This window comes from Gracilinanus agilis, chromosome 3 (assembly GCF_016433145.1).
Source record: "Gracilinanus agilis isolate LMUSP501 chromosome 3, AgileGrace, whole genome shotgun sequence".
Classification (NCBI taxonomy): domain Eukaryota; kingdom Metazoa; phylum Chordata; class Mammalia; order Didelphimorphia; family Didelphidae; genus Gracilinanus; species Gracilinanus agilis.
In genome coordinates this window covers 633,796,151-633,823,715 of record NC_058132.1, presented here as the reverse complement: position 1 = coordinate 633,823,715, position 27,565 = coordinate 633,796,151, and the positions used below count along the sequence as shown (strand labels likewise).

The 27,565-nt window shown below is 35.3% G+C and overlaps 1 protein-coding gene across 1 annotated transcript; it reads left to right on the top strand.

Moving 5' to 3' along the window:
- Positions 1–2,139: 2,139 nt before the first annotated feature.
- Positions 2,140–27,565, top strand: PLSCR1 (phospholipid scramblase 1). Its single transcript, XM_044667615.1, has 9 exons — positions 2,140–2,225; positions 2,877–2,904; positions 4,318–4,359; positions 14,049–14,209; positions 17,547–17,589; positions 18,977–19,197; positions 21,304–21,465; positions 23,917–24,078; positions 27,275–27,565. The coding sequence occupies exons 2-9, from the start codon at positions 2,892–2,894 to the stop codon at positions 27,332–27,334; spliced, it is 864 nt and encodes a 287-aa protein (XP_044523550.1). The 5' UTR covers positions 2,140–2,225; positions 2,877–2,891; the 3' UTR covers positions 27,335–27,565.

Below are 27,565 nucleotides of genomic sequence, written 5' to 3'. Positions count from 1 at the left end.
TTTCACACGTATCTTCCAGGTAAATAAATTCACATTATGAGCACAAAGTAACATCTCTTGGCAACTTGCAAAAAAAAATGCCCCTCTAAAGCATTTAAAGTTAAATGACTTGCCCATAGTCGTGCAGCCAGAATGTGTCAGAGGTATAATCCTGGCTTCAAGACTGGCTCCCTATCCACTATGCCAAACTCTTTATTAGCATATATAGAAGTACATGCAGAATAAATATTAGGTGGCCTGAGAATGAGAGCATTAGCAATTAGCATCATATCGAAGTTAATGCTAGAACTGAGTCTTGAAGAAATAAGGAATATTCTGAACTGAGAAAGAGGAAGGAGTGCATTCTAGGCTTGGAGAATGACCAGTAAATAGGAATAGAAATGGAAGATGAAATAGCATGTGTGAAGAACAGCTGAAAGGTCAGTTTGGCTAGACCAAAGGATTCAAACTCAAGACCTTAAACAGCCTACAAAACTCATGGGGTACTGCCCAAACCAGATTAAAATGTAATTGACAAACGTTTGAAAAATAATATATATGCTATACAGCATAGATAATGGTGATTTGTGGTTTTCTAAGGCAATATACTACCCAAAAGGATCTGCTTCTATTTGAGGTTGATACCACTGACTAGAACTTGACCCTCCGGAGAGGGAGTAATGTTTAATCAGACTGGAAATGTAGTTTTGATTTAGGTTTAAATGTGCTTTGAATAAATGGTCAAAGGATAGGAGCAGTAATTTTCATAAGAAAAGATCAAAGCTATCTATAGTCATGAAAAAAAGCTCTAAATCACTGTTGAATAGAGAAATGCAAATGAAAACAACTCTGAGGTACCACTTCACACCTATTGTATTGGCTAATATGATAGGAAAGGAAAATGACAAAGGATAGGTTGTGAAAAAGTTGGGACATTAATGCACTCTGTTAATGGAGTTGTGAAAGCAACTTGGAACTGTGCCCAACAACCATGAAACTGTAGGTCTATATCCCAAAGAGATCAAAGAAAAAATAAAATGTATTTTATGTCCCAAAATATATATAGTCAATCTTTTTGTGGTAGCAAAGAATTGGAAATTGAGAGGATGCCAATCAATTATGTTATGACTGAACAAATTGCAATACATGATTGTGACAGAATAATGTTGTGCTATAAGAAATGATGAGCAGGATGATTTCAGAAAAATTTGGAAAGACATACATGAACTGATGAAAGTTAAGTGAGCAGATCCAGGAGAACATTGTACACAGTAACAACAAAGAATGATGGTCAAGCACTATCAGCAATTCTAGGGTCCAGGAAATCTCCAAGAGATTCATGATGAAAAAGACTCCACTACTACAAAAGGAATTGAAGAGTCTGAATGCAAACTGAAGCATGCCATTCTTCATTTTATTTCCTTCATGAATTTTCCTCTAGTCTAAGCAATCTGAGTCTTCTTTCAGAACATGATGAATGTGAAAAGAGGTTTTGCATAATGATACATGAATAACCTATATCCTATCACTTGTTGTCTTTGGGATGGGGAGAAGTTGAGAAGGAGGGAGAGAACATGGATCACAAAATGTCAGAAAATGATTATTGAACATTGTACTGGCATGTAACTCTGAAAAATAACTTTAAGAATTAAAAAAAAACTTTGTTTTTCTTGTTCTTTTGTCTGTGTTTTTTTTGCAACATGGCTAATATGGAAATGTTTTGCTTATTTTTCATATATACTCATATCAAATTGCTTCCCTTTTCAAGGAGGGGAGTGGGAAGTGTTACAGAAGGGAAGAAAGATAAGAATTTAGAAGTCACATTTTTTTTAATTTTATTTTTGCATGTAATCAAGAAATATTTAACAAAATAGTTAAAATGTTTTGGGAAAAAGAAGATTTTGAACAAAGAACTTCTAATGAGAATAGTGGAAATTACTATTGGATGTCAAAGAGAAAAACAATGGGCTTTCCTTAAGCCTAATACTTGGAATGTACATTGCAGAACAATAGAGAGAGAGGCCAGTCATACATTAAGCAAAAGAGAAAAGCATAAACAGTCCTAAAAAAAAGTTGTCTCATTTCTGCTCTGTGTCATATATTCAAGTAAATTCTTCTTACTATCAGCTATATGCCACCTTACCTGTATTTTTTGGCTCTAGGAATCTTCTTGAACTGTCTGGACCTTCACTGCACCGGGTATAACTTCATTTCCTCTGAACTTTTCAAAAGGAGACAGACTTTGGGTAAGTCACCTGTATTCCTTGGTTCTCAGGTTGTACATCTACAGAATGAAAGTCTCAGAGGAGGTGCATTTCAGCTCAAAATTTATGATGCTAATCCTGGTGTCATGATCTTTGATTGCTGTCAAACTTCTTAACATTGAAAAAAATGAATTCTTTACATAAGTTTAGTGACACATTTTAGCATCTCAAATATTTATCATTTTGTTAGTGCTGGCATTTCCATAGTTATTTTTGAGAAGTTGCTGTTTTTAATCTTAGATTGTCTTCAGAGAGGGCTGTGGCCAAAAAACTCATGAGCCTGAAGGCAACCTGATGATAAGCCTCTCTAAATTTAGCTGTGCTAATTCTCAAGCCACAGACCAAGGGCTCATTGGCCACCCTTGAAACCCATCCAACCTGATATACTTGTGAGAGCTTGCTAGCACAGACATTGAGAACTCAGACTTGCTTCCCTATAACAGTATTGCTCCAGGATTAGATTAGAGAGGACATCTATACTGCATATTAACAAATAAACCTTCCTATTATGGAATTCATTTTTGTCTACTTTCTATAACAAATTATACTTCCAGAAATATGTTTGAATTATATAGTAGTTAACAAATAATTTTTGGACTTTAAAAATTTAAACAGCAATATTTTGTCTTTTAGAACCAGCTAACAGCCATGTACAATCAAGGTAAGTATTGATTTATCATGTTACTATTAATAAGTTTTTTAAATGAACATATTATTTGCTTGATTGATTTCTAAGAATATTAGTCATAAATATGTAGCTTTTTATTATATTCTATTATTTATTTTTCTTGAGAACCCCAAGTTCACTGAGGCTCATGAAGAGGGAAAGAAAGGAAATGAAGAGTTTATATAATCTTTACTTAGTGCCAAATTCTGTGCTCAGTGCTTTACAGATAATATGTCATTTGACTTTCACAATAACCCTTGGAGGTAGGTGTTATTATCCCCACTAAATATTCAAAAGAATTTTGACAAATAAGTTAGGTGACTTATCCAGGGGTATACAGTGAGTAAGCATCTGAGACTAGATTTGAATCCAGAGCTTTTTGACTCCAAGCCCAGCACTATTTGCTGCACCACTGCATTGTCATGGAAGTTGTGACTTGCCCAGAGTATGGTAGATGGAGAAGAAACATGACTAATATTAGTTCAATCTGAAGCCTGATTGACAAATCATCTGTTCTTGAGTCTTCTAAACTAAGTTGCATGACTTTGACCAAATCCCTTTCTTATATTTGAGCCTTACATCTAGCTAGGTTAAGGACTGAACTAGGTGACCTTTTAGGTTCCATCTGGTTCCCCTTTGCTTTTGTTATTTGTTTAGAATGAATAACCTTTCTTTCAAGGAGCCCATGAGCAGAGATTCTGGAATCTGTGGAATTAGAAAAATATGCTGATAGCTATTTCAACGTAATTGGTTTCCTTTGTAATCCTATGTATTTTATGCATTATAAAACATTGATTTCAGAAAGAGTTCATGACAAAACAAAAGTTAGGGAACATGCAAGTAAAGATGCATCATGAAAACTCAAGAAAATAATTGGTAGACTAGTCTAAACAGTAAGTTGAGCAGATGCTCCGAAGTTCTCTCCCTCTACATGAAGTTATGTGTGTGTATGTGTAAAATGTGTAAAATATACTATAAGTACAAATTAATGTAAGAACTATTTTTTGCAAGTGAAGAGTTCACTTTTGCAGAAGGGCAATGTGACAGTGGATAGAGAGATCTGAAATCAATAAAGTCAGTGGTGAGATCTCATTTCTGACATTACTAGCTATGTAATGATGGACAAGTCATTTAGCATCTCTGAGCCTCTGGTAGCTCAGTAAAACTAGGTTATAGATGGAGACTGACTCAGATTTGAGCCCACCATTTTCCACATATGTTGATTTTTACCTTGAGAGCTTACTCAGTGAAGACTTGAATATTTACCCCCAGGAAATTATGAACTTCAATTAGTATATATGGGAGACACCTATAAGTTAAAGTAAACTTCTAAAAATGTTACATATCTAAATTTCCACATATTTATCTTCAAGTCAAATAATAAATCAACCTCTTGATGTCTTATAGGTGGACAAGGGTTCCCTCAGCAACCAGTAGGAACATTTCAAGGTAACAGATCTCACTTGAGTGTCTGTCTATAGTCACTGAGCCTCTGTCTGCTCCTTCTTTTTTTACTTCAGATGAAGCATAAAATTCTGCTCCACCCTCTTAATTTTACTCTGTGTATGTCTCCCTACCTCATATGTGTTGCTTGTAAACAACAGATTGTAGGATTCTGTTGTTTTTAATCCACTCTGCTATCTGATTCCTTTTTATGGGTGAATTTGTCCCATTCACATTCATAGTTATGATTACCAACTGTGTATTACCCTCCAACTTATTTTCCCCTTTTGATCTTGCTCATTCTTTCTCCTTTTACTCTTCCCTTATGACAAGTGTTTTGCTTTTAATCACCACCCTCATGTCCCCCTCCTTCCTATTATCCCCACCCCATTTCATTCCCCTTCTACTTCTCTATTGGATGAGGTGGGATTCTGTACTTGTTCCCTCTCTGAGGCAATTACAATAAGAGTAAGGTTTAAGTATTGCCTGTCACCATCTTCTCCACTGTTAATAGTTTGTTGCCCCTCTTTAGATAAGATAATTTACCCCACTCTTCCTTTCTCCTTTTCTTTCAGTACAATCCTTTTTTTAACCTTTGAATTATTATTATTTGCTTATCATGTCATCCTAATCAGCCTATTCCCACATGCTTTGTCTATGTATACTCCTTCTAAGTGCTTTAATACTGACAAAAATGTTAAGAGTTACAAATATCTTTCCATGTAGGAATTTAAATAGTTGACCTTATTGAATCCTTAAATTTTCTTTTTCTTATTTACTTATTTTATGCTTCTCTTCAGACTAATATTTGAACACCAAACTTTCTGTTTATGTCTGATCTTTTTATCGGGAATGCTTACAAATTGTCTATTTTATTAAATGACAATTTTTCCCCTGAAAGAATATAATCAGTCTTTCTGGGTTGTAAGCCTAGTTTTTTTGTCTTCTCGAATATCACATCCCAAGCCAAAATTTTGATCATTTAATGTGGAAACTGCTAAATTCTGTGTAACCCTGACTGTAACTCCATTGTATTTGAATTGTATTTTTTTCACTACAGTATTTTCTGCTTGGACTGGTTGCTGTTGAATTTATAATATTTCTGGGAGTTGTCACTTGGGTATCTCTTTCAGGAGGTGATCTGTGGATACTTTCACTTTCTATTTTGCTCTCTTGTTTAAGAATACCAAAGCAATATTCTTTGATAATTTCTTGTACTACTATGCCTAGGCTTTTTTTTAAAATCATGGTTTTCAGGTAGTTCAATTCTTAAATTATCTCTCCTTAATGTATTTTCGAAGTCAAAATTTTTTTAATGAGAAATTTCATGTTTTATTCTATTTTTTCATTCTTTTGTTTTATTTCTTGATGTCTCATGAAGTCCATTAGCTTCTAGTTACCCAATTCTAATTTTTAAGATATTATTTTCTTCCATGAGCTTTTGAACCTCCTTTTCCATTTGACCAATTCTACTTTTTTTAACCCATTATCTTCTACCCTAAAATCAATACTGTGTACTGGTTCCAAGACAGAAGAGTGAGTTGTAAGGGCTAGGCAATGGGGGTTAAGTGACTTGCCCAGGGTCACACAGCTAGAAGCCCATCTGAAGCCATATTTGAACCCAGGACCTCCTGTCTATAGACCCAGCTTTCAATCCACTGAACCACCTAGCTGCTCCCTAATCAATTCTGCTTTTTAATGAGCTCTTTTCTTTGACTATTTTTATCTTTTCTTTTATCAATTCTTCTTTGCATTATTTTAATTTCTCTTCCCCATTTTTCCTTAGCCTCTCTTAATTGATATTTAAAATCTTTTTTGAGCTCTTCCAGAGCTTCAGACCAATTCGTATTTTTCTTTGAACTTCTGTGTAGAGTTTGCTTTCACTGTCCCCTTCTGAGTCTGTGCCTTGTTCTTCTTTGTCCCCATAAACATTTTCTATGGTTAGGCTTTTTTTTAACGTTTGTTCATTTTCCTAGACTTTTCACGACTATTTTTTCTTAAAGGTGGGCTCTTTCTCAGGGTAGACAGAGCACTGTATTAAAAATTCAGTTTTTCCCTGTTGGTAACCATATCTCTATTTCTGAGTTTCTGCAAGTTTCAGTTCCTCCAAAGCACTTTGATAGCCTGTGGGCTGGGAGCTCTTAAAGCTGCCTCCCACTGCCAATTCAATGTCCCCTAGGGACTACTCATGACTTACAGAGATGCTGGAACTCTGGGCCCAATCTCAGATTTGGGCAAGGGTTTTGAGCTTCACTCTGGGTTTACACCAGCCAGGAGCATTGTGGCTTGCCTTGTGCTGGGTTCAGGGCCTCATTATAGACTTGGCCACGGGCTCTGGGCTTCACTACAGGCTTGCACCAAACAGGCACCCTGCCAACTACCTTGCACTGGGACTTGGAACCTCAATTTTGGCTTAGGAAGGGGCTCAGAGCCTCTCTCTTGTCCTTTATCAGCCAAGCAAACTGCAGACTGAGGAGCTAGGGCATGGGGCCTCTCTTTGAACTTAAGTGGTGGGCCTAGGGTGGCACTGCATTTAGTTTAAATAGAGCCTCAGAGTCTAAAAGTTGGCATGAGCCCAGGTTCAGAAACTGAATCAGTAGAAGAGGTGGGGGGTGGTTTGCTGTTGGTTTGGTCTGATACTCCTTGGTCCAGTGCTTTTACATCAGTGAACTAGACTTTCTCTTCCTACCTTTCGAGTTCTTTTCTGCAGGACAGTTGCTTCACACTATCCCCTTGTTGGTTCTTTCATTTCTGAATTCATAGGGAAGTGTTATTTTAAGGTTGATTGGAGAATATTCTCAGAATGGTTTGAGCTTTCCCTTTCTTCTACTTCTGCATGGTTAATAATAATTTCTTAGGGAATTGGGTCTACTTTTGGCAGATGTCCATCTTAAGGTAATAAATAATTGAGCATTCAGTCGTGTGGAATAGAACTTTGATTTATTCTATTTGCAAATTTGTTCTAAATGCAAAGAAATGCATTTAGGATAAATATGATTAAAAAAATCCTAAAACTTAGCCCTACCTAAAAGTCCAATGTCCTGCCCAGAAGGCAGCAAACCCCATCACGCCCCCACCCCACATTAGAGGTCTTCAAGCAACATCTGAACATAGGTATATTGTAATCACTTGCTTTTTGGGGGGGTTTGTTTCTGCCCCCACCCCACCTCACCCCCCAGATACGTTTAGGACTAAATGGCCTCTGTGATTTTATGATTATATCTCTTCTAATATCAAGTGCTTTGAGAAAAAAATGTTGATATTCTAATAATGGTAAATAAAAGGAAACTGCTTGCTGATGATGCATTATGATACCTATTGTAAATGCATTAATGATTTTTCCAGACTACATTGTTTGGGTAGATTTTTTTTTTGTGAATTGTTACTATATTGGCATGGATGTGAAAATTATTTTGGAAGAGGAGAGGTTAAAAAACCAATTGTTAGTTTGTGTTGAGGTGGTGCTTTTAAAATTATTTTTAAATTTCGAGATGATCTAGTTTTAGGCTTGTAAGGAACCAGTAATTTGGGTAGAAACTGAAAAATTTAGCGATTCTCAGAAGTTTGTGGAGTTTGGGGTAAGTTTCACTGTTATTATTTTTGTCTTTCCCCATAAATTGTTTTTTTTTAAACTATGTTATATAGGGCATTCAAAGTTCAGAGATATGATGAACAAATTCATTCATCTAAAACTTCATAAAATTGAGGAGAAAAGGAAAGAATTGTTGGAATTGTAAGTGAGAAAATTGTCCTGTTCTTTCTCAATGACCAAAGAAGAGAATTTTGCAAGTTATAGACTCAAGAGGTTCATTTCAGTTGCTCCCAAAATTCTAGCAATAGTTATTAAGCAATTATCTCAATTTATTACAGAACTTCTTTGGATAATTGAGAATTAGATTGTGAGCTCATGAAGATTCAGGAGTAGTTTTAATTTGTCCTTCATTGTATCCAGTGTTTAAAAAATATATACGGACTAAACTTGTAGAGATTCATACCTGATGGACCTCATTTTCTTTTTGCCAGGTTTACGAGTTAAAAGTAAATGCTAATGGTGTTGAAGGTGTGATTCCTTTCTAACAGAAAAACTGGAATGGGAGATGGAGGAGGCTAGTATGGTTTGGAGCATTTAAAGTGTTTAAACAACTTTGGCTTAAACAGCTTTGGCCAAAAGGATGATCCATGGGTTATTTTCAGGTTAGAACTTGGTCTCTTTTGGAATCCTGTAAAACTTTATTTTTAGTACATTCAACTTTTTCTTAATCGGTGATTTGAATGACGATATCTATTTTATTCTTATTCAGTTTTTGAATAACACAAAACCAAAAACTCATGTAATGGATGAAAGAATTAAAATAAGAACATGTTTTGATGGATAAAATCTACTGACATTCAACTCCAAAAAATCAAGTTGCCAGGTAGAATATAGAGAGAAATGTGAAAAATACTTGAAACATTGAAAACTTATTATGAATAAAGGGTAGGAATGGCTAGTCAAAAACCATACCAAAACAAACAAACAAAATCCCAATTAGCTTTTTAGGGTGCATTATTAGGTGGAGATTATTTAGAAAGGGAAGTCTGGAATATTTTATACAGTTTCATATTTCACATTATAGAAGAGGTACTGCCGATTAGTAAAACATATCCAGAAGATGGTAATTGCTAGAGTAAGATGACTCAAAACCAGTATAAGAAATTGGGATTGTTTGGAGAAGAGAAGACATGATTTTAATTTTGCAGGAATTTGAAAGGCAAGCATGTGCAATAATTTTTTAGTATAACAGAATGTTAGAGATGGAAAGAATCTTTAACAGACCATTATTATACCTAGAAAGATTTTGATTGCCCTTGGTTCTGATCTAGGTAGGTAGTGGCAAAAGTAGGAGGAGAATGCAAGGTCTCTGAACTTATAGCCTGGTGCTGATTTCTCCTTATATCACTCTAACAACCCATTTAGACAAGAAAGAAAAAAAAATACAGCCAATGAATGTAAGTTTCAATTTAATACAAGATCTTAGGATTCTAGACCCAGAGTAAGAGACCTCACAGGCCACCTAATCTAATTCTGTTATGGACCTGACTTGACTCTGACCAATCACATTTTTCAGGTTTGAGACTGGAATGAAACGAGATACTAGTAAGCCATTTCAAAGTTGATGAAAGCCATAGCATAGAAAGGATCTTGGATAGTGATTCAACTGGATATAGCTTTCCTGTGTGTATTGACCATATTGACCCTCTTGTACAGAAATGTGGGAAGTATCTGATTCCTCCTGTGCTGATTTTTTTATTTAAATAACATGGAAGTGTCCCTCAAAAATAACTTCACCTTTTTTGGTGGGAGGCCAAGGAGAGAAACCTATTCTAGGCTAGTTGGTGGGGGGGGGGGGGGGAAACACCTAAGTAAATGCTACACTGACCACACTTTTTCATTCTATGGATGAGAAAATTGAGGCTCAAGGGGATTGTGATGTGCCCAAGATAACACAGATAATAAGCAATGGAGGCAGAGTTTGAATCCAGGTCCTCTGACTCCACAGACCCTTGTACCATATTAGAAGCAATTTCTTAGTCATTAGAGCAGCCCAAAAGGACCATGCTTCAAAATAGAATTAATCTAGGTAATGTTTTTTTGGGAAGTTGTCAAATTTATTCATGCTCTAGGTAAGGATGAGGTTACATGACCTCAGAAGTCCATCTCCTATTCTTGAGGACTTCTAAGAAGTCCCCAGGCTTCTATCATTGTCTAGGCTATGGATGTTTAGCCTAAAGAAAAGGAGGCTTAAAAGTATACAGCATAGGTAGCTTTAAATAGCTGGAGGGTTACCATGTGGAATAGAGATTATTTAGCTCCTGAGGGAAGAATTAAGACTAATGAATGGAATTCATCAGCAAAGGTATGTTTAAACTAAATATAAGTAAGAACTTCCTAACATTTGAGTGGCCCCCAAAATGCTCTCTTGTGGCATTGTTGTTCAGCAGAGACTTATGAACACCTGACAGGAATATTGAGATAAGAATGTATGCATTTTTTTTTCAAGACTTAGACTAAACAAGCTTACTAAAGTCACTGCCAACTGTACAATCATAAGTACTGAAGCCAACCCTAATAGAGTTTTTTCAGGTAACAAAGCACATTTTGTATTAAATTAGGTAGGAAGTCAGGGTCCATCCTTTTTCTCAGGTTATTCAAAAGAGTCAGACTCCATCCCATTTGACCACTGATTATGTCTGAAGTTCTTAAATAAAATTCTGGGTCTACTTCTCTGATATGACCCACTCTCAGGAAAAGGGTCCTGCTTTCTCTCTTCCTCTAAGTAACTATATTTAGTTGGGAGAGGTCTGGTTAAAGTCTAGATCAAATATTCCAGAGTTCCTCCTGGGACTGGCCTATCTGTCCTACACTAAAGTGATATGAAGCCATTAAACCCTAAGCCTTAGTTCTTCAAAAGTAGATATTTGAATCAGTCCAGCTCCACTGCATCTTTCTCAGTGTGACAAATCCACTGAGTTTATCAAGAGTATTCTGTACCTAACCAAGTACAGTTCCATCACATGGTCTGAGATTCTCATGAAAAAATCAGCTAATTCTATTGCTTAATCCCATAGCAAACTCACTTGAAACTGTATCTCATAAATAGGGCAGATGTCGTTTGTCTTTTTTACAAAATTACTTCCCTTTATAAACTTCATATCTTATTTCTGAATGGAGTGGAATTTTTAAAATGTCCAGTAAAACTTTTAAAATTACAACTTCATCTATCTGGAATACCAAGTGACTATATTTTCCTGGATAGCTGAGGCTTTGCCTTTTTAAGTACAAAAACGGCATCTTTAACTACTTCGTATAGAAATAATTCTAAAATGTCAGATACACTCCCTTTCTAGCTGAATAGACTTAATGATCTTTCATATAGTCTTTATGAAGCCTGACATAAAGAATTTAATATTTATTGATAAGTTAGTTGTCATTAGAAATGACTACTATTGTCCTGTGCTCTGAAATATTAAAAACTTTAGGGACCATCAGTGTGTATGAGGTTATTGATTCTAAACAGTTCCAGACTTTTGTGCTTTTGGAGACTTTTTGCACATACTTTTTGTAGTCTTCCTGCTTCTTCTACCCTTGCTATACTTCAGTGATTCCCAGAGTGGGTGCCACCGCCCCCTGGTGGGTGCTACAGCGATCCAGGAGGGCACTAATGGCCACAGGTACATTTATCTTTCCTATTAATTGCTATTAAAATTTTAAAAAAATTAATTTCCAGGGGGCTAAGTAATATTTTTTCTGGAAAGGAGGCGGTAGACCAAAAAAGTTTGGGAACCATTATTATACGTCATCATTTCTCCCTAGTATCCATGTGCCTTTCTTTCTTTTTTTTTTTTTTTTAACCCTTGTACTTCGGTGTATTGTCTCATAGGTGGAAGATTGGTAAGGGTGGGCAATGGGGGTCAAGTGACTTGCCCAGGGTCACACAGCTGGGAAGTGGCTGAGGCCGGGTTTGAACCTAGGACCTCCTGTCTCTAGGCCTGACTCTCACTCCACTGAGCTACCCAGCTGCCCCTTCCATGTGCCTTTCTTTGGCAGATTCTATGCTTGTTTCTAACTCAGTCCAATAGACATTAAGACCATTAGGCATAAAGCAGTGTGCTCTATAATAAGGATTCAGAAACTTCCCAATTTGTAGGGAGGATGGAATGCAAATAAATAAATATGTTACAATTGTCTATAAAATAAGAGGAAATCAATTCTAAATGTGGCCTGAGATGCTAGCCAATGAGTACTTTAGGGATGGAACTTTGTGTTCTCACCTAACCATTTCTTTATTTTCCAGTCTAGTGTACATAGCAGTATTGAGTATAAGAAAAAATATTGAAAATTCTGTGCCTTACTTTCCCAAGCATTTCTTTAGCTGTTACATTGAGAAACATACTTACTCTGTGGATGGTTTTAGTGTTCCTTAAGGAGTCTTCCATAATTTCATGCTCTGTGCTTTTAAATGATTGCTCAATTAAAGAATGGAAACCAAAGTAGCTGGACATTTACAGTGCTGGGATGTGGAAACAATTGTTTCTCCACTGGTTAAGTGAACAAAGCCTATTTGAACTGATTGTCCTCAAAAGAAGAGACAAGCTATCAATCATATGAAAAATGTTTTAAGTATTTATTAAGAGAATTGCAAATTAGAATAACTCTAGGGTTCTCTTTTATACCTTTAACATTAGTAGATGACCAAAAATTGGAAACTAACAATTAGTAGATGAAGAAAATTGGGAGACAGGCATATTGAAACACCTTGGTTGCACTGTGAGTTCATCTAACCATTCTGGAAACCAATTTTAACTACCAAAAAAGGCACTGAATTTGACCACCCGTAGACATATAAAGAGAGAAAGAATCCACATGAACAGAAAAAGTTTAGATCATCATTTTTTTGTTTAGCAAAGAACTGAAATCAAAGTGGGAAGCCGTAAATTGTGGAAAGAAAGAGCAAATGAAGAGTTAATTAATGGTATATTATCATGCTAAAAGTGATCTATTCATAGAAACTTAGGAGAATTGAAATGAACATATTCAGGGTAAGATGAGTAGAACCAGAACAATAGCTCTTCATTGGTTATAATACTGGAAAGAAAAAACAACTATGAAGGACTTAAGAATGATAATCAAAGCGATGACCAATCAAGACTAAAAAGATGTTGATGTATATTTCTCATCCCTTAGCAGAGAAGTGATGAGCCAGAGATGTGGAAGGAGACTTACTTTTTCAGATACAGTTAATGCGTAGATTATTTTTCTTAGTATACTCACAGGGGAGAACTTTCACTTGTGGGAAAGGTAGAGATATTGGGGTAGTACAGGAATGATAGAGATACCAGTTTAAAAAAAAAAAGCAAAGTGTCAATGAAGTACTTAAAAATATATGGAAGAGAGCAGAATGAATTTTAAAAGGCATAAGCAGGGCAGTGTTAGCACTACTGAGTTAATGTATGAAATGCACCTAAATTTTAATGTAGTAGTAAGTTTTATTTGCTCATAACTGCATTATGACTCATGGGACATCTTGTATTCTTATCAAACTTTACATGATAGAGATCCATGGCATCACATAAGCTTCAGAAGAGGACAGCAGATGAGGCATGAGATGATTCCTTCCCTCGTTGCCACTCCAGTTGTACTCTATGGTGTTATGTGACAACAGCCACCTTTTTCTTCTTTTTCCCCTCTTTCTCCTGGAGAGTCCTCAAAGTCCTGTTGTTCTCCATATAAGGAAAATAAAATCCATCCCCTTCTTAGCTAAGTGCTGGCCTCATGGTAGTTACTTCTTTTTTCTAAACTTGGGAAAACTACAAATCTTAGGCAGCTTTGTGGTTGGTCAGTGCTTTCCCAGGGACTTCTGAGTTTACTTTTCTGATGCATTTATTGCCCTTTTTTATTTTGCTTACAAGTGGTGACTCACTAGAGGGAAAAGGGATATATATTGTCCATCCAGGTGAAATAAAAGGAAAAAGTATCAATAAATTTGAAAATTTGAATCAATAAATACATCGGAAAAAATTTCAGGCCATGTTAATGCTTATAAAATTGTATTATTTCAGCATATAATTTTCTAACTCATCAGCTTTGTCTCAAATGTTAATACATTATACATTGGTGTATAATATTATAACCTCTTCATTATTTCACACTGAAGGCCCTCCAGTACATACAGGTCCTGGCCCTGCTGGATTTCCTGTCTATCAACAACCTGTCGCCTTTTCTAATCAACCTCAGCCTGGTATGCCTCCACCAACACAATGGATACCAGCACCACCACCAATGAATTGTCCACCTGGATTGGAATACTTAACTCAGGTACTGATTTTGACTGATTTCTCTCCTTTCTTTTTCCAATTTGGGTATTGAGATAAATCCATGATTTCATCTCTCTATGAACATTCCTAAAATCTAAAAATAGATCTCCACCCAATGAGTATTTCCAATTTTGTAAAATTCTTACTAATGACTGTTTTGATCCTCCAATAAAGATAAAGCTTATCTCATTCTCTGTCTTTAAAAATCCAGTGCCTAGCACAGTGCTTGGCACATAGAGGGTGTTTAATAAATATCTATGGAATAATTTGAAGAGCAGCTGTATTGCTCAGTGGATAGAATGTTGGGCTCAGAGTCAAGAAAACCTAAGTTCAAATACAGCCTCAGACACTTACTAGCAATATGACCCTGGACAAGTCACTTGATATCTGTTTGTTTTAATGCACTAGAGAAAGAAATGGCAAACCACTTCAGTATCTTTGTCAAGAATTTCTATGGATAAAATGGTTCCTAAGGTCAGAAGAGCCATACACCACTGAACACTTGAACAACAGCAATGGAATGATTAATTGATTGGCAGTCAACCCAAACTACTGCAGATATCTTTAGTTCTTTTTTAATAATTATGGTTAGGTATCAACATAACCTTTGATATTTCTGGTTATTATTCCTTGTTCTTGAATAGGTTATGTAGTAACAATGAGAGAAATACCTTCCATAATGTAAGGTAAAAATATAAAGTGAACCAACGAATATGAGATTTTGTAGTTTTTTTCCTTTATTCAATCATTTCAGTCATGTCCAACTCTTCATGACCATTCAAAATCCTTTTTGGGGTTTCCTTGGAAAAAATTATGGAGTGGTTTGCCATTTCCTTTTCCAGCTTATTTTACACATCAAGAAACTGAGGTAAAGAAAGTTAAGAGACTTTGATTTAAGTCATCTTTTTATAAAAAGACTCATGTGACATTTTAATAGTCATCAATTAGCAGAAACTTGCAAAGTGTGCTACCAGAGATATACAATATGTAGTTGGAGACATAGGACTATTGCAGAGTAAATTCAGAGTACAGATTCAAATTTGGTAATTTTCATGGAAGTCATGGGAAAAGGTCATGAAAGAGATTGTTAAGCGAAAAAAAGAAGAGAACCTGGAGGAAAGTCTTGGGAAATATCGAAAAATAGGAACATGAAAAACCAGCAAAGGAGATAATGGGAAAGTCTTGGGAAATATCGAAAAATAGGAACATGAAAAACCAGCAAAGAATAGTCAGAGAGGAGGGGCATCATAAAAATTATTTTATTTAAATTATAGATGCAAGAAGTATATTAATGGTATATAAATGTGTGTTTTTGATATGATGAGAAGGGTTAATATAATATTTCTATGCTTAAGTGAAAACAGAATATACTTCAGATTTCAGCTGAAACAAGTATTAGATCAAAGTTGTTTTCAGTAAAAATGTAATCACTTTGAGAGAGTTTTCATGGAACTGTTTAATTTTGATGTTTATTACCCAGTCACTTACCCCAGTGATTATTGTTATCAGTATGAGAGCTGTTTCTTTAATTTAAATGAATTGGCATTTTTTGAAATACTGAATCTTTTTATTATGACCTGGTAGCATATTTTAAGAATTCTAACTGGACAAAGATAGAGGAGTATTCTTGAGACAGATAAAAACAAGAATCTAGAAAGCAGTTCACATTTAAAAATGTGGAGGACTATAGTCACTGAGCATGAGAGAGCCAGTAAATCATGTGATATGGCAGCCTACCTACTCCATCCTTTTAAAAATGTTTATGTGGTCTTGGCTGCATAGAGAGTCTAAGAAAGAGGAGAAAAGCCCACTATCTTCTGCTGTGGTCAGGCTGTATGTGGAGTATCATGTGGCATTGTGGGTGCTATATTTTAAGAAGGTTCTAGATAGGGGTTGCCAGGATGGTGAAGGGCATCAAGACCTGTCATATGAGCCTTAGTTAAAGATCCTGGGGATGTTAGCCTGAAGATAAGAAGTTTCAAGGGGAACTTCATAAAATTTCACTGGCTGTCATGTGAAAGAAATGGTGTAACCCCAGAGTTAACAACTAGATAGTTGCAAAAAAACCAATTTAGATTTGTTTTCTTGGAAAAGCAAGAACTTCCCAGCAATAAGAACTGTCTACAAGTGGAAGGGGTAGTGGATTCCTCTTTGTTCTGCATCTTAAAAAAAAAAAAGATAGAAACTAGTTCAATTCAACAAACATCTCTAAGTCCCTATCAAAGGCTTCTGTCAAAGGGAGTATGAATACAAAAACACAACCAAAGTATTGCCTTCTATAGAGGAACTTGTATTATAGGGGGAGGATTGCTCATCTTAAATTACAAACAGGATTCTGATTAGGTATAGAGAGGTTGGATCATATGATCTCTCAGATCCTTGGGATCATTTCTTTCTAAATCAGTGTGAAGAGTTGCCAAGGCATTACAATCCTTATTATAAAAGATGATGCAAGAATGAATCATAACTGCATTTTTTGAAATGTAAATTCTAAAATAGTGTCTCCTTCAAATCTGTTAATATCTTTCAACTTAAAATAATTTTCTGTGGTAAGGACTGACCACAATAGCAGTGGGTAAAAGTAGAAACATTATGTACTTCCTCATAGAGTTTGGTGTTAGGTAAATTTAAATTTTTTTTTTCACAATTTAATAAGAATTTGAAAACTCTTGACTTGATACATTTCATAGGCAATAATACGTTATTAAAAACATATTCTGTGCAAGGTCTTGTGATAAGTGCTAGTGATACAAATAACGGCAAAAGATGGTCTGCTCTCAAGAAACTCCCAGCCTAATAGGGGAGATAACATGCAAATAACTAGGTACAAAGAAGCTATATATAGGATAAATTGGAAACAATAAATGGTGGAAAGGCAGTAAAATAAAGAGAATTGAGAACTATTTTTAGGGCCACAGATGTTATAAAATAAATCTTTAAAAATAACATCATATTTTCTTGACAAATTTGTATACTTATACTATTTGTACATGTGTATGTATAATGTGGACGTGTTGGAAATGTTAAGCTTTACTTCACAGAATAATATGTCATGAATAGGCAAATATGTAGTGGATACGGAACTTATCCTAGGGAACAAGGAAGATAGAGGTTCAAGTTCCAGCTCTGACACAAATTGGCCATGCAACTCCAAGAATGTCTTTTTAACTTCTAAGTGCTCTGGGTAACCCTGTTAAGATGGTAAGCTGCAAAGAAACTACTAGTAGTATTGGTAACAAGAATGTCTTCATCTGGGAGATTCTTACATCAGTGAAATTAAAGACCCTTACTTGTCTGTAAGAAATAATTATTAACTATATTGTTTGTTTAACATATAGATAGACCAATTACTGATCCATCAGCAAATTGAACTTCTGGAAGGTATGTATCAATTGTATCCTGAAAGAAATAATTTATTTTATTGCATTTTAATCAATTCATCTATAAAGTGCCTTCTTGCTTTAACTGGGCAAATAAATCTTGGTGAAGAGAAGTTAAAGCTGGATGTAGTTTTCTTCAGCTTTGTTTCTCAAAAATTGGATCATTAATTGTGGACATAGCCTAAGGCTTTTTTGGCCAAAAGCATTTATTAAATACCTTCAGTGTACCAAGTACTATATTAAGTGCTAGACATAGAAAGAAAAGCAAACCTCAAAAAAGTTCTTGCCCTCTAAAAGCTCCTGAGCTCTCTTCTTCTTTTGCACACTCTCTTGGTGACATAAACAACTATGGTTTTAGATGTCATCTCTTTCCAGCTCAATCCTGATTCTATATACTCAGCCCTAGTCTAACTCCTGAACTCAAATCCTATATTTACAATTACCTGGTGGACATTTTGAACTAAATGTCCCATAGATATCTCTGACTAAAGTTACCTAAAAACAGAACTCCATATTTATATTTTAAAAAGAAAACAATTCTCTTATGAATATCCTTTATTATGGTCAAAGACAACATTGTCCTTTCCCACTCCCAGGTTTGAATTCTTGATATCATTCTCTAGACTTTACTCCCTCCTTTATCCATTTAATTGACAAGATTTACTGATTCCACCTCCACAATAGCCCTCACTTCTATTCTTTTGACTCCACCTATGCAGTTCTGGTATCCACCCCTCTTTAGCTCACTTCTTTATCTTCTCTTGGCGGGACTAAGTTAATAAATTCCCAATTGGTCCTCCTTTCTAAACTTTTACTCCATTTTACCCCATCTTCCAACTAGTTACCAAAGAGATTTTTCTAAAAGTCAGGTCTAACCTTCATAACCTACCCAAACCTATCTTTTTGGCCATCTTACTCCTTACAACCCATCACCCACATTAAGAATGAGTCAAATTAATGAAGATTTTTCCATTATACACCACATTCTGGTTCCTAACTCCCATGCCCATCCCTGGAATGACCTTCATACACATATACACACACCAACCTCCTATATTCTATAGTTTCCTTCAAGACTTAGCTTCAGTGCCACCTTTGACATGCAGCATTTTCACATCCTCTAGCATCTTTCCCCAACCTCTAAAAACCACTATATAGTGTAACTATATATATATCTATATATTGATATATAGATATAGATATAGATATATAGTGTAACCTTGTTTTATAGAAAACAGAATCCCAAAGAGGATAGACAGTTTGCCTCAGGTGGCATAGTACGATAGAATTAATCATTGGAAATTATTTAACATATGTGTGCTACAATTGTTTGCCCAATAATATTCTTATTATTGCTCATTATCATTATATTTCTTTTTCAATTTTAGTGCTCACAGGTTTTGAAACCAACAACAAATATGAAATTAAAAATAGCCTTGGGCAGAGGGTTTACTTTGCAGCAGAGGAAAATGATTTCTGTACTCGAAACTGCTGTGGATCCTTAAGACCTTTTGTGATGAAAATTCTGGACCATTCCAACCGGGAAGTGATACAGTTTGAGAGACCTTTGAGATGTGCTTCCTGTTGTTTCCCCTGCTGCCTGCAGAAGGTCAGCAAACATCTGCTGTACAGGCCACTTGGTCATGATACTGCCTCTGAATTAGCAGACAGTGGTTTGTACCATTAGAAACTATGCCATATATTGATTAAAGGCTATCGTTACCCTAAAGATGGGGGAAGGTGGGCGTGGTACATGATAACTGTTTGCAATGGAGAAATTGTTGTCTCTCCCGATAAAAAATGAGCTCTTTGAAGTTAGAAGTTATGTTTTTGCTTTTTAAAATATTTCCTTGTACTTTGTATAGAAAGCCTCAGATTGTAGTAAGTGCTTAGTACATTCATGTTGACTTGAAGTTGCCGGGAGGCAGGTTTTGTCCCAGTGAAATGGAATACAAAACAAAAACAACCACTTGCTGGACCACTAATGGCTGAAAAGCCAAATGGATAATTTTGTAATTTAGTAGATTCCCATTCATTCAAGGTCTTCAATAAAATGGACGGCCACTGAAATTTGAGATATTCTACCAGAGGGGATGTCCTATTCAAGGATGAAATAGGAGTACATGGTCTCTGAGGATCCTTCTAGTTAAGACTATTGAAGGAAGGCTGTTGAAATTAGGTGGTAGGATCCCAGAGAGAGCTACAGTATGTCTCGCAGTATAAGTCAAGGTTAAACTCTGACAAATAGATGATGGACCAAATCCCTACCAAAAAAAAAAAAAAAACAAAACCAACAACAACAACAAAAAAAACCAGCCATTTGCCTATCCCTCCCTTTTTTTTCCCCCAACAAGTCCTTCTAAAATGCAAGTATCTCTTGGAAGGATTATATAAGCCAATATCAGCTGACACTTTCATTATCCATCAATACTTTTTTTAAAAGTTTTTACCTCCTGCCTTAGAAATGATACTAAGTACTGGTTCCAAGACACAAGAGAATGGGAATAGAGGGTAAGGGACTTTCCCAGGGTCACACAGCTAGGAAGTGTTTGAGGTCAGATTTGAATCCAAGTCCTTCCAATTCCAGGTCTGATGCTCCATCCACTGTATTACCTACATTCCTCCAAAGTATTTTCTTTTCCAGGTTGAATATACCAGCTTCATTTAATCAATTCTTGAATGTAATTCTCTTGATGCCACTCATCAGACTAATGTCCTCCATCCTCTGAAATATCTCCAGTTTATTAAGATTTTCACCAAAATGCTATGCACAGAGTCTAACATAACACTTTACATGTAGACTGACCATGCATAGTTCAGGGAAACTGTTGTCCATCATTCTGTACATCATGATTAACTCAACTTCTCCCAAAAAATCATGTTAGCTTTTTAGATGGCCAATGCCATTAACACATTTTGAACTTGCCATCTAAATTGGTATATAGCCAAACCACCTTTATATGTGCTTGTAATTATGACTTACATTCTCCTAATGTGATATCTTGCATTTATCCCTATTACATATAATCTTATTTAATTTGTTTATCACAGGGCAGTATATGATGCTTTTAAGATATTGATTCTGTCGTCTAGCAAGTTATTGACATGACTTCCCCACTACCAAGGCTTTGTGTCATCATTAAATTTGGTCGACATACATCTATACCATTACCCAAGTCTTTAATAAAAATGTTAAGTAGAATATTTGTTGTTCCTCTGCATCTCAGTGATGTCTAAACTCCTCATGACCCCATTTGGAGTGTTCCTGATAAAGATACTGGAATGGTTTGCCATTTCCTTCTCCAACTCATTTTACAGATGAGGAAACTGAGAAAAAGTGGGTTAAGCAATTTGCCCAGGGTCATGCAGCAAGGAAGTGTCTGAGGCCAGATTGGAACCCCAGATTTCCTGACTCTTGAGACCTAGTTCAGTGGTTCCCAAACTTTTTTGGCCTACCACCCCCTTTCCAGAAAAAAATGTTACTTAGACCTCTGTAAATTAATTTTTTTAAATTTTAATAGCAATTAATAGGAAAGATAAATGCATCTGTGGCCATCACCGCTTCCCCTGGATTGCTGCAGCACCCACCAGGGGGCAGTGGCACCCATTTTGCGCATCACTGACCTAGTTATATCTCTGATTCCACTGAACCTCCTAGCTTCTCCTTATTTCATGTTATTTCACAATGCCTTTTCAACCTCTTTTCTTTTTACAGTTGGAAATACAGTCACCTCCTGGTGTACCAATAGGTTATGTTGTCCAAACATGGCACCCTTTTTTGCCAAAGTTTGCAGTTCTAAATGAGCACCAAGAGGAGGTGTTGAAAATCGTTGGCCCATGTATTGCTTGCAGTTGTTGTTCAAACATTGACTTTGATGTAAGTTATGTTGAGAATAATAATTCTGAACTTCTTTACTCAGGATAAGAACTTAGAAATAGCAATTTTAAACTCATTTTGAGAGATTGTTTTTAGCTATTGACACACTTTTTTAAAAAGTTAGATTTCTAATTTGATGTCTTTGGTTCAATGGTAGGGCATTATTACTGAATTACTGAAATTTTTAAAATGTGTGATATTGTAATGATGTTTCTAGTGATATATCATGGAAGTATTTTATATTTGAGGTGGGAGGAAACTTTAAAACTTTATATTTTGGATCCTTTGAAAGATCTTAGAGAGAAGGAAAGAAACCAAAATCTGATGAAGTAAGAGAACTTTCCCAGGCTGAGCTGGGACTTAAACTGAAATCACTTGTATCCAAAGTCTATCCAGCTTCAGGTTAACCCTTGCTTCTTCCCATGTTATCCTGATGTTAAGATTGAAAATGATTCACTTTCATTTCTTAGACATAGACTTCAGTTGAGCTTGAAAAAGGATATGAAACTATATGATTCTGTATGTTGACAGTTAGTTTTTTTGACTTATTACCAGAATCATGGAAAAGATCTGAATGATAATTTAAGGTTAAATCACAGAGAAGTAGCTCATCTATAAAGACAAATCCAAGTTAATGAAACAATTAAAGGATTTACAATATTCATAAATAAAAGTTGCTCCAAGTTAGAGGAAATGTGGCTTATTCATATCAAAGAATTATAGAACTAGTCAGCTAGCACCCTAGAACCTCTGTAGTATGATGCCTTCATTTTACAGATGAGGAAATTGAGACCCAGAGGGGCCTCTTCAAGATTATACAGACTATAATTGGTAGAAGTGGGCTTTGATCTCATATCTTCTAATTCTAAATCCATTCATCTTTTACACTATACCATGCTGCTTCTTGTACAACTAATGTTGATGATTAGCAGTAGAAAAATGAGCATGTTCCAATGCTAAAAAGTAAAGCTTTGAATAGAATTTTATTGCGGCAAGCCTAACCCTACTGGCTTCAATTGTCAAAGGGTGGAAAGGATTTGAGCTGAGCCTGACAATGTATTTTTCTAGTCTCCATCATTTGACTGGATGTTCTGGCTACTTCTCTTTAGCTAGATTCCTAATGGCCAAAGGCAAAGGCTTCTCATTTTTTACTGTTTGTTTTGCCTCTCCCTAAGGCTACTACTTGAGCATTTTCAGTGCCCTTTACACAAATGGAAGTTAAGCATCACTCCTTGGGTTTCCCCTGTTCTCCCCTAAAACTCTGATCTCACTGAATATTTTCACCTAATTCCTCCCTTTCCTGCTCTCTTTCCCCCTTTACTCTTTTTATAATGACTTATGCCTTTGAACCTAAGAGAAATAACAAAAGGAAGTCTTCTCCTCTCACCGCAGAATTTGATAAAATTCCCACTCTTTAAAAGCAAGAACAATATACTACTCTTAACATATCTGTACTCTACAGCTCATTTTAAAACAATTCAAAATCCTAAATGGAATGCTGTATATCCTATTGTGATTCTAGTAGGCATGAGTCAACTGGACTTCTTAGTGCTAAAGCCACAGAAAATATACCCATTGCAGAGCACCTAGCTACTGCTTTTACCGATGAGTGTCAGTGAGTTATATCACCTGAAGAGAAGATTCAATTTGTTAAAATAATTTATGTTTATAAACTAGTTTAGGGAAATTCTAGAAGAAACTCTCTCTACTAAGACATATCTAACCTACTTAGAAATTTATAAGTTTTAGAGAGTTGCTTCCCACAGCAAAAGGTACCACTTTAGTTCTAAATACTAAAGTGCATAGTAGATTAATTTAGGAATTCCAAAGAACACAGAAGCAAAAGATGACATCACAAAAATGTAAGGTAGAAAGAAATGATGGGCTGGTTGAGGAGAATGAGGGATACAGAGGTGTGAATAGACAAACTATCCCACTGATACTCTTGTGTGGTTGGGAGAAAGTATGGGAGATCTCTAGTATGTTGGGGTCTGAGAGTCAAGTCTCAAATTTGGTGAGATCCTATTTGGTCCATTTGAGTATGTAGGAAAGGGATTAATTAAGGAAAATCTGATTTTAGGTAAAATTACTCTTTCTCAAGCAAACATTTCCCAATCTATGCATAAATTACTTAATTTTCTCTCTACTGGCAGGTATAATGTTTGTTTTACAAATCATAGTATATGAAATACCATTTAATGTAATGAAAATTTTTGTATTATATATTATATTTATATATTATCATATTATACACAACATAGTATATTATTGAATAATTATTTCCCAATATCAACTGGTCATTTCTCACTCACAATATTATCAATAATGTGACATCATATTATTATTACAATAAACATTACTATTATTGCTATATATACTGTTATATATATCTTTTATAATTCTATGTTAAAGAATATATTTAAAATTATAATTTATTTTCCTTCTTATTAGATAAAATCTCTTAATGAAGATGCAATAGTTGGGAAAATTACAAAACAATGGACAGGATTTGTAAAAGAAGCATTTACAGATTCAGATAACTTTTCAATTCAGTTCCCAATAGACCTTGATGTGAAAATGAAGGCTGTCATGCTGGGTGCTTGCTTCCTCATCGTAAGTACATGATCAATAACTTTGTTTTGTTTTAGTTTAATTAAATGGAAATACTCATCCATGGCAAACATGGAATTACATTTCGCATGACTTCATATATATATATATATATATAACAGGTATTATATTTCTTTTAAATGGGTGGTGGAAGGGAGAATTGAGGGAGAGAGTTTGAGACCGAAAATGAAATAAAATTGAACTAAGAAAAGAAATAATGGTTTCAAATTATGTCATTTTTATTTTTTCTTTTTAAAAATCAATATATTCTATACAAAAGATAGTCCTTCATCTCACTAAAAAAGTTGATGCCATTTTGGGTAGGTTGCCTTTAGACTTCAAGACCTAAGATAATACAAAAGAGTCCATTTGGGTTCAGAGTGACCCAAGCAGGCCTAATCTTGAAAGTTCCTTCCTAGTTTCTATCTTGAGTCCTTACAACTTCAGGCACTCAGGACCCAGACCTAGAAAAATATAAAACAACTGTTTCAAGCCAAATGAAGTGGAGATCTTTGAGCGTAATTCAAGAGAATTATTCTTTGTCTTCACCCTTTTTCCCCACATAAAATTAACTGAATTCTGGCAGATGGGACTTCATGCCTTTGTTTACAAACTTGCATTTGATTATTTCTTCCTGTGAGTGCCATCTTTTTAGGTCCCCTTTTAAGTGATATGCTCTAATCACTTATTCATTGGATTTAGCAATTTAAGATGAGCTAATAAATCTGTGCAAGGTATACTCTTGTTTCTGTTCTTAAAAAGTTTAGAATCCATTTGGAGAAATGGAACATTTACACATATTACTGTATTCTTTCCAACCATTTTTGATTGACAAGGTAGAGTATAATTAAAGAAAAAGAGAACTCTAAGAAGATTTGAGGAGGAAAAGAATGCTTTCTGAGAGTCTCTAGCTGAAATAATCAGGAAAGGATATGATGAAAGTTTTTTTTAACTGAACCCTGAAAAAAAGAGAGGAAATTCAACAGAGGCCAATGAGGAGGGAGTATATTCTAGGAACAGGGACAACTAGTAGGAATATGTGGGAATGAGAGATGGCCAATTGAGATTGGAAACAATAATTCAATTTTGCTAATGTTTACAATTAGAAGTGGCTTTAGAGGTCATTCAGTTTATTTACTTTACAAAGGATGTAACTGAGGGACAAAGGAGGGGGATTGATAAGAACCGGGAGCCAGGACTCCTGGCTACCTTAACCCTACAATGTCAGAGGAGTCCTGGATATCATCTACTCCAAACTACATCATTTTACTGATGAGGAAAAGAATTTGGATGACTTGCTTAAGACTATATTAGTATTATAAATCTCAGCAAGGATTCAAACCTGGATTTTTTTTATCCAATTCAGTGTTTTCTTACTTATTTGATTTTTAAAAATACAGAAAAGTTAATTTCATAAAAGTCTTAAAGCCATCTTATTCAAAAGTCAGTAAATAGTATATTAATCCTTCTAAGTCCACTAAGGAATATACCAGCTATCTAAGGCATTATGAGAACCCTAACCCTATCTTTGAACAATATTGTAGTTGTTGGACTTGGAGGAAATGAATAGGCTGAAATTATGCTTCTTCAGCTCAGTGAAGGAAGAGCAAAAAAGGTGGGGGGGGTGGGGGTGGGATTTAGATTGTTACAACCCTTGAAACATATTTCCCAGCCCTTTCATGGGAACTAGAGAGCAACTAAATAGTAAATTTTCATTTCTTTTGCAGCAATATCCAGTCCTTTCCCTCCAGCTTTATTAATAGGATCGTTGATTTAGAACTGGAGGCAGTTCTAGAATTCTAGAAGGTTCTGGTTGAACCTTCCTCCCATTTCGCAGATGAGAAAATTGAGTCTCAGATATTTTTAAGTAATTGCTCAAAGACAACCAGATGGCAGGATTAGAATTTGAACCTGGGCCACCTGATTGCAAATTCAACATCACTCCCAGTGCACTACTATGACTAATGCCTTGAAAAGACAGAAATTGAAAAAGGTAAAGGTCACTTATCTGCCCAAGGGAAGGATACTTTCTGATTTGATTTGTTTTTCATTTTAAACTATTTGGCACTGCTTGTGAGAATCAGTGAGAGGCATAAAGCAGGAATGAGGCCATTTTTCTCTAGATGGAAAACCATATCAGTTTGCTTCCCTCTCTAAGCTAAACCTTCAGATAACAAAAGCAGGAAATTCCTTGAAATCTTATCCAGATTCTTAATTGGCTTCGATTATAACTCATTTCCAGTTGAAAGTTCCAGAAACAGTTTCCAGTGAGAGTGCTGTGACTTAATTTCAATTGAAAGACCTGGGTTAACTTCTCTGTTGTTAACTCCTCAAATAAATATAACTGTAACAGCAAACTTCTTAAGTCTGTACTCAGATTTATCTGAGGTCTATGGAGAGGGTGAAGGGAAAGGTGGAAGAGAAGAACTAGAAAATAACTTAAAGGAAAAATTAAAGTGGAAATAAGAACATTTTGTCATGATAGTAGCAAAAGGTAAAGAAACAAAACAGAATCTGGATTAGAAGAAAGCAAGAGGGAAGGTCAATGGAAACCTTGAAGAACTAATTAGACTCACTTATAAATGAGTAAAACAGAGCTAAGAGTGAACTTAATATGAGCATTATATGCCATCAGTGGCCGAGCACCCATGGTCTGAGTTTACATAAAGTTTTAATATCAAATTGATGGTGACCTTTCAAATGGTCTTTTTGGCCAAGTTTCCCCCCCCCCCCACCTCAGAAGATTCTCTGTGAATCTCAAAATACTTATAATTTTAGTTTCTAAATTTCAATTGATATCGATAAAAAGATTCTTCATTTTCCATATAAATATTCATAGTAGTAGTATATATTCAAGAACAGGAAATCCTTTATTTTACACTATAGAAAATGAGATGGAGGATTCACAGGAGCCATAAAAAGTTAATATCTTTCTTCTACTGCCTTAAGGTACTATACTAAACATTTTTTAGAAGGAAAACAAATTGATTTGCTAGGAAGACTATTCCTTTTTTTGTGGATTATAAATGTTTGTACTACACAGGTACTTATAACATGAATACTGAGCTTTTTGTTTGTATTCAATTCAGGTAAATAAATTAATCTGTTTCTGGGTAGTTTTATGCCTTGTAATCAAAAACTGAACTTTGATCAATTCAATCATAAATCTAATGACCTGTACTTTGAATTTTTATTCTAGGACTTTATGTTTTTCGAAAAAAGTGGAGGTGGTGGCTCAAGGGCAGGAGTATGGCAATAATTGGATGGATTTCTCCCTACTTTCATTTGAAGGACTTGTACTGGGACATATGAATTGGAAATATAATGGGATTTTTAAAAAATCAACTTAAAAATTGTATACTTATATTGACAGGCTCTCTATAAGGTTAACATCCTCAGGTTTATGCTATTTTTTTCATACTATGGAATAGACCCTTCCTTGGTTTCCCCATATGTAAAATAAGGAAGATGGATTATATGACCTATAAGG

Excerpts from the sequence above, each read along its gene's own strand:
- PLSCR1 (XM_044667615.1), top strand. Across the intron at positions 17,590-18,976 it reads GCAAATTGAACTTCTGGAAG|TGCTCACAGGTTTTGAAACC; the intron begins GTATGTATCAAT and ends TTTCAATTTTAG. Across the intron at positions 24,079-27,274 it reads TGGGTGCTTGCTTCCTCATC|GACTTTATGTTTTTCGAAAA; the intron begins GTAAGTACATGA and ends TTTTTATTCTAG.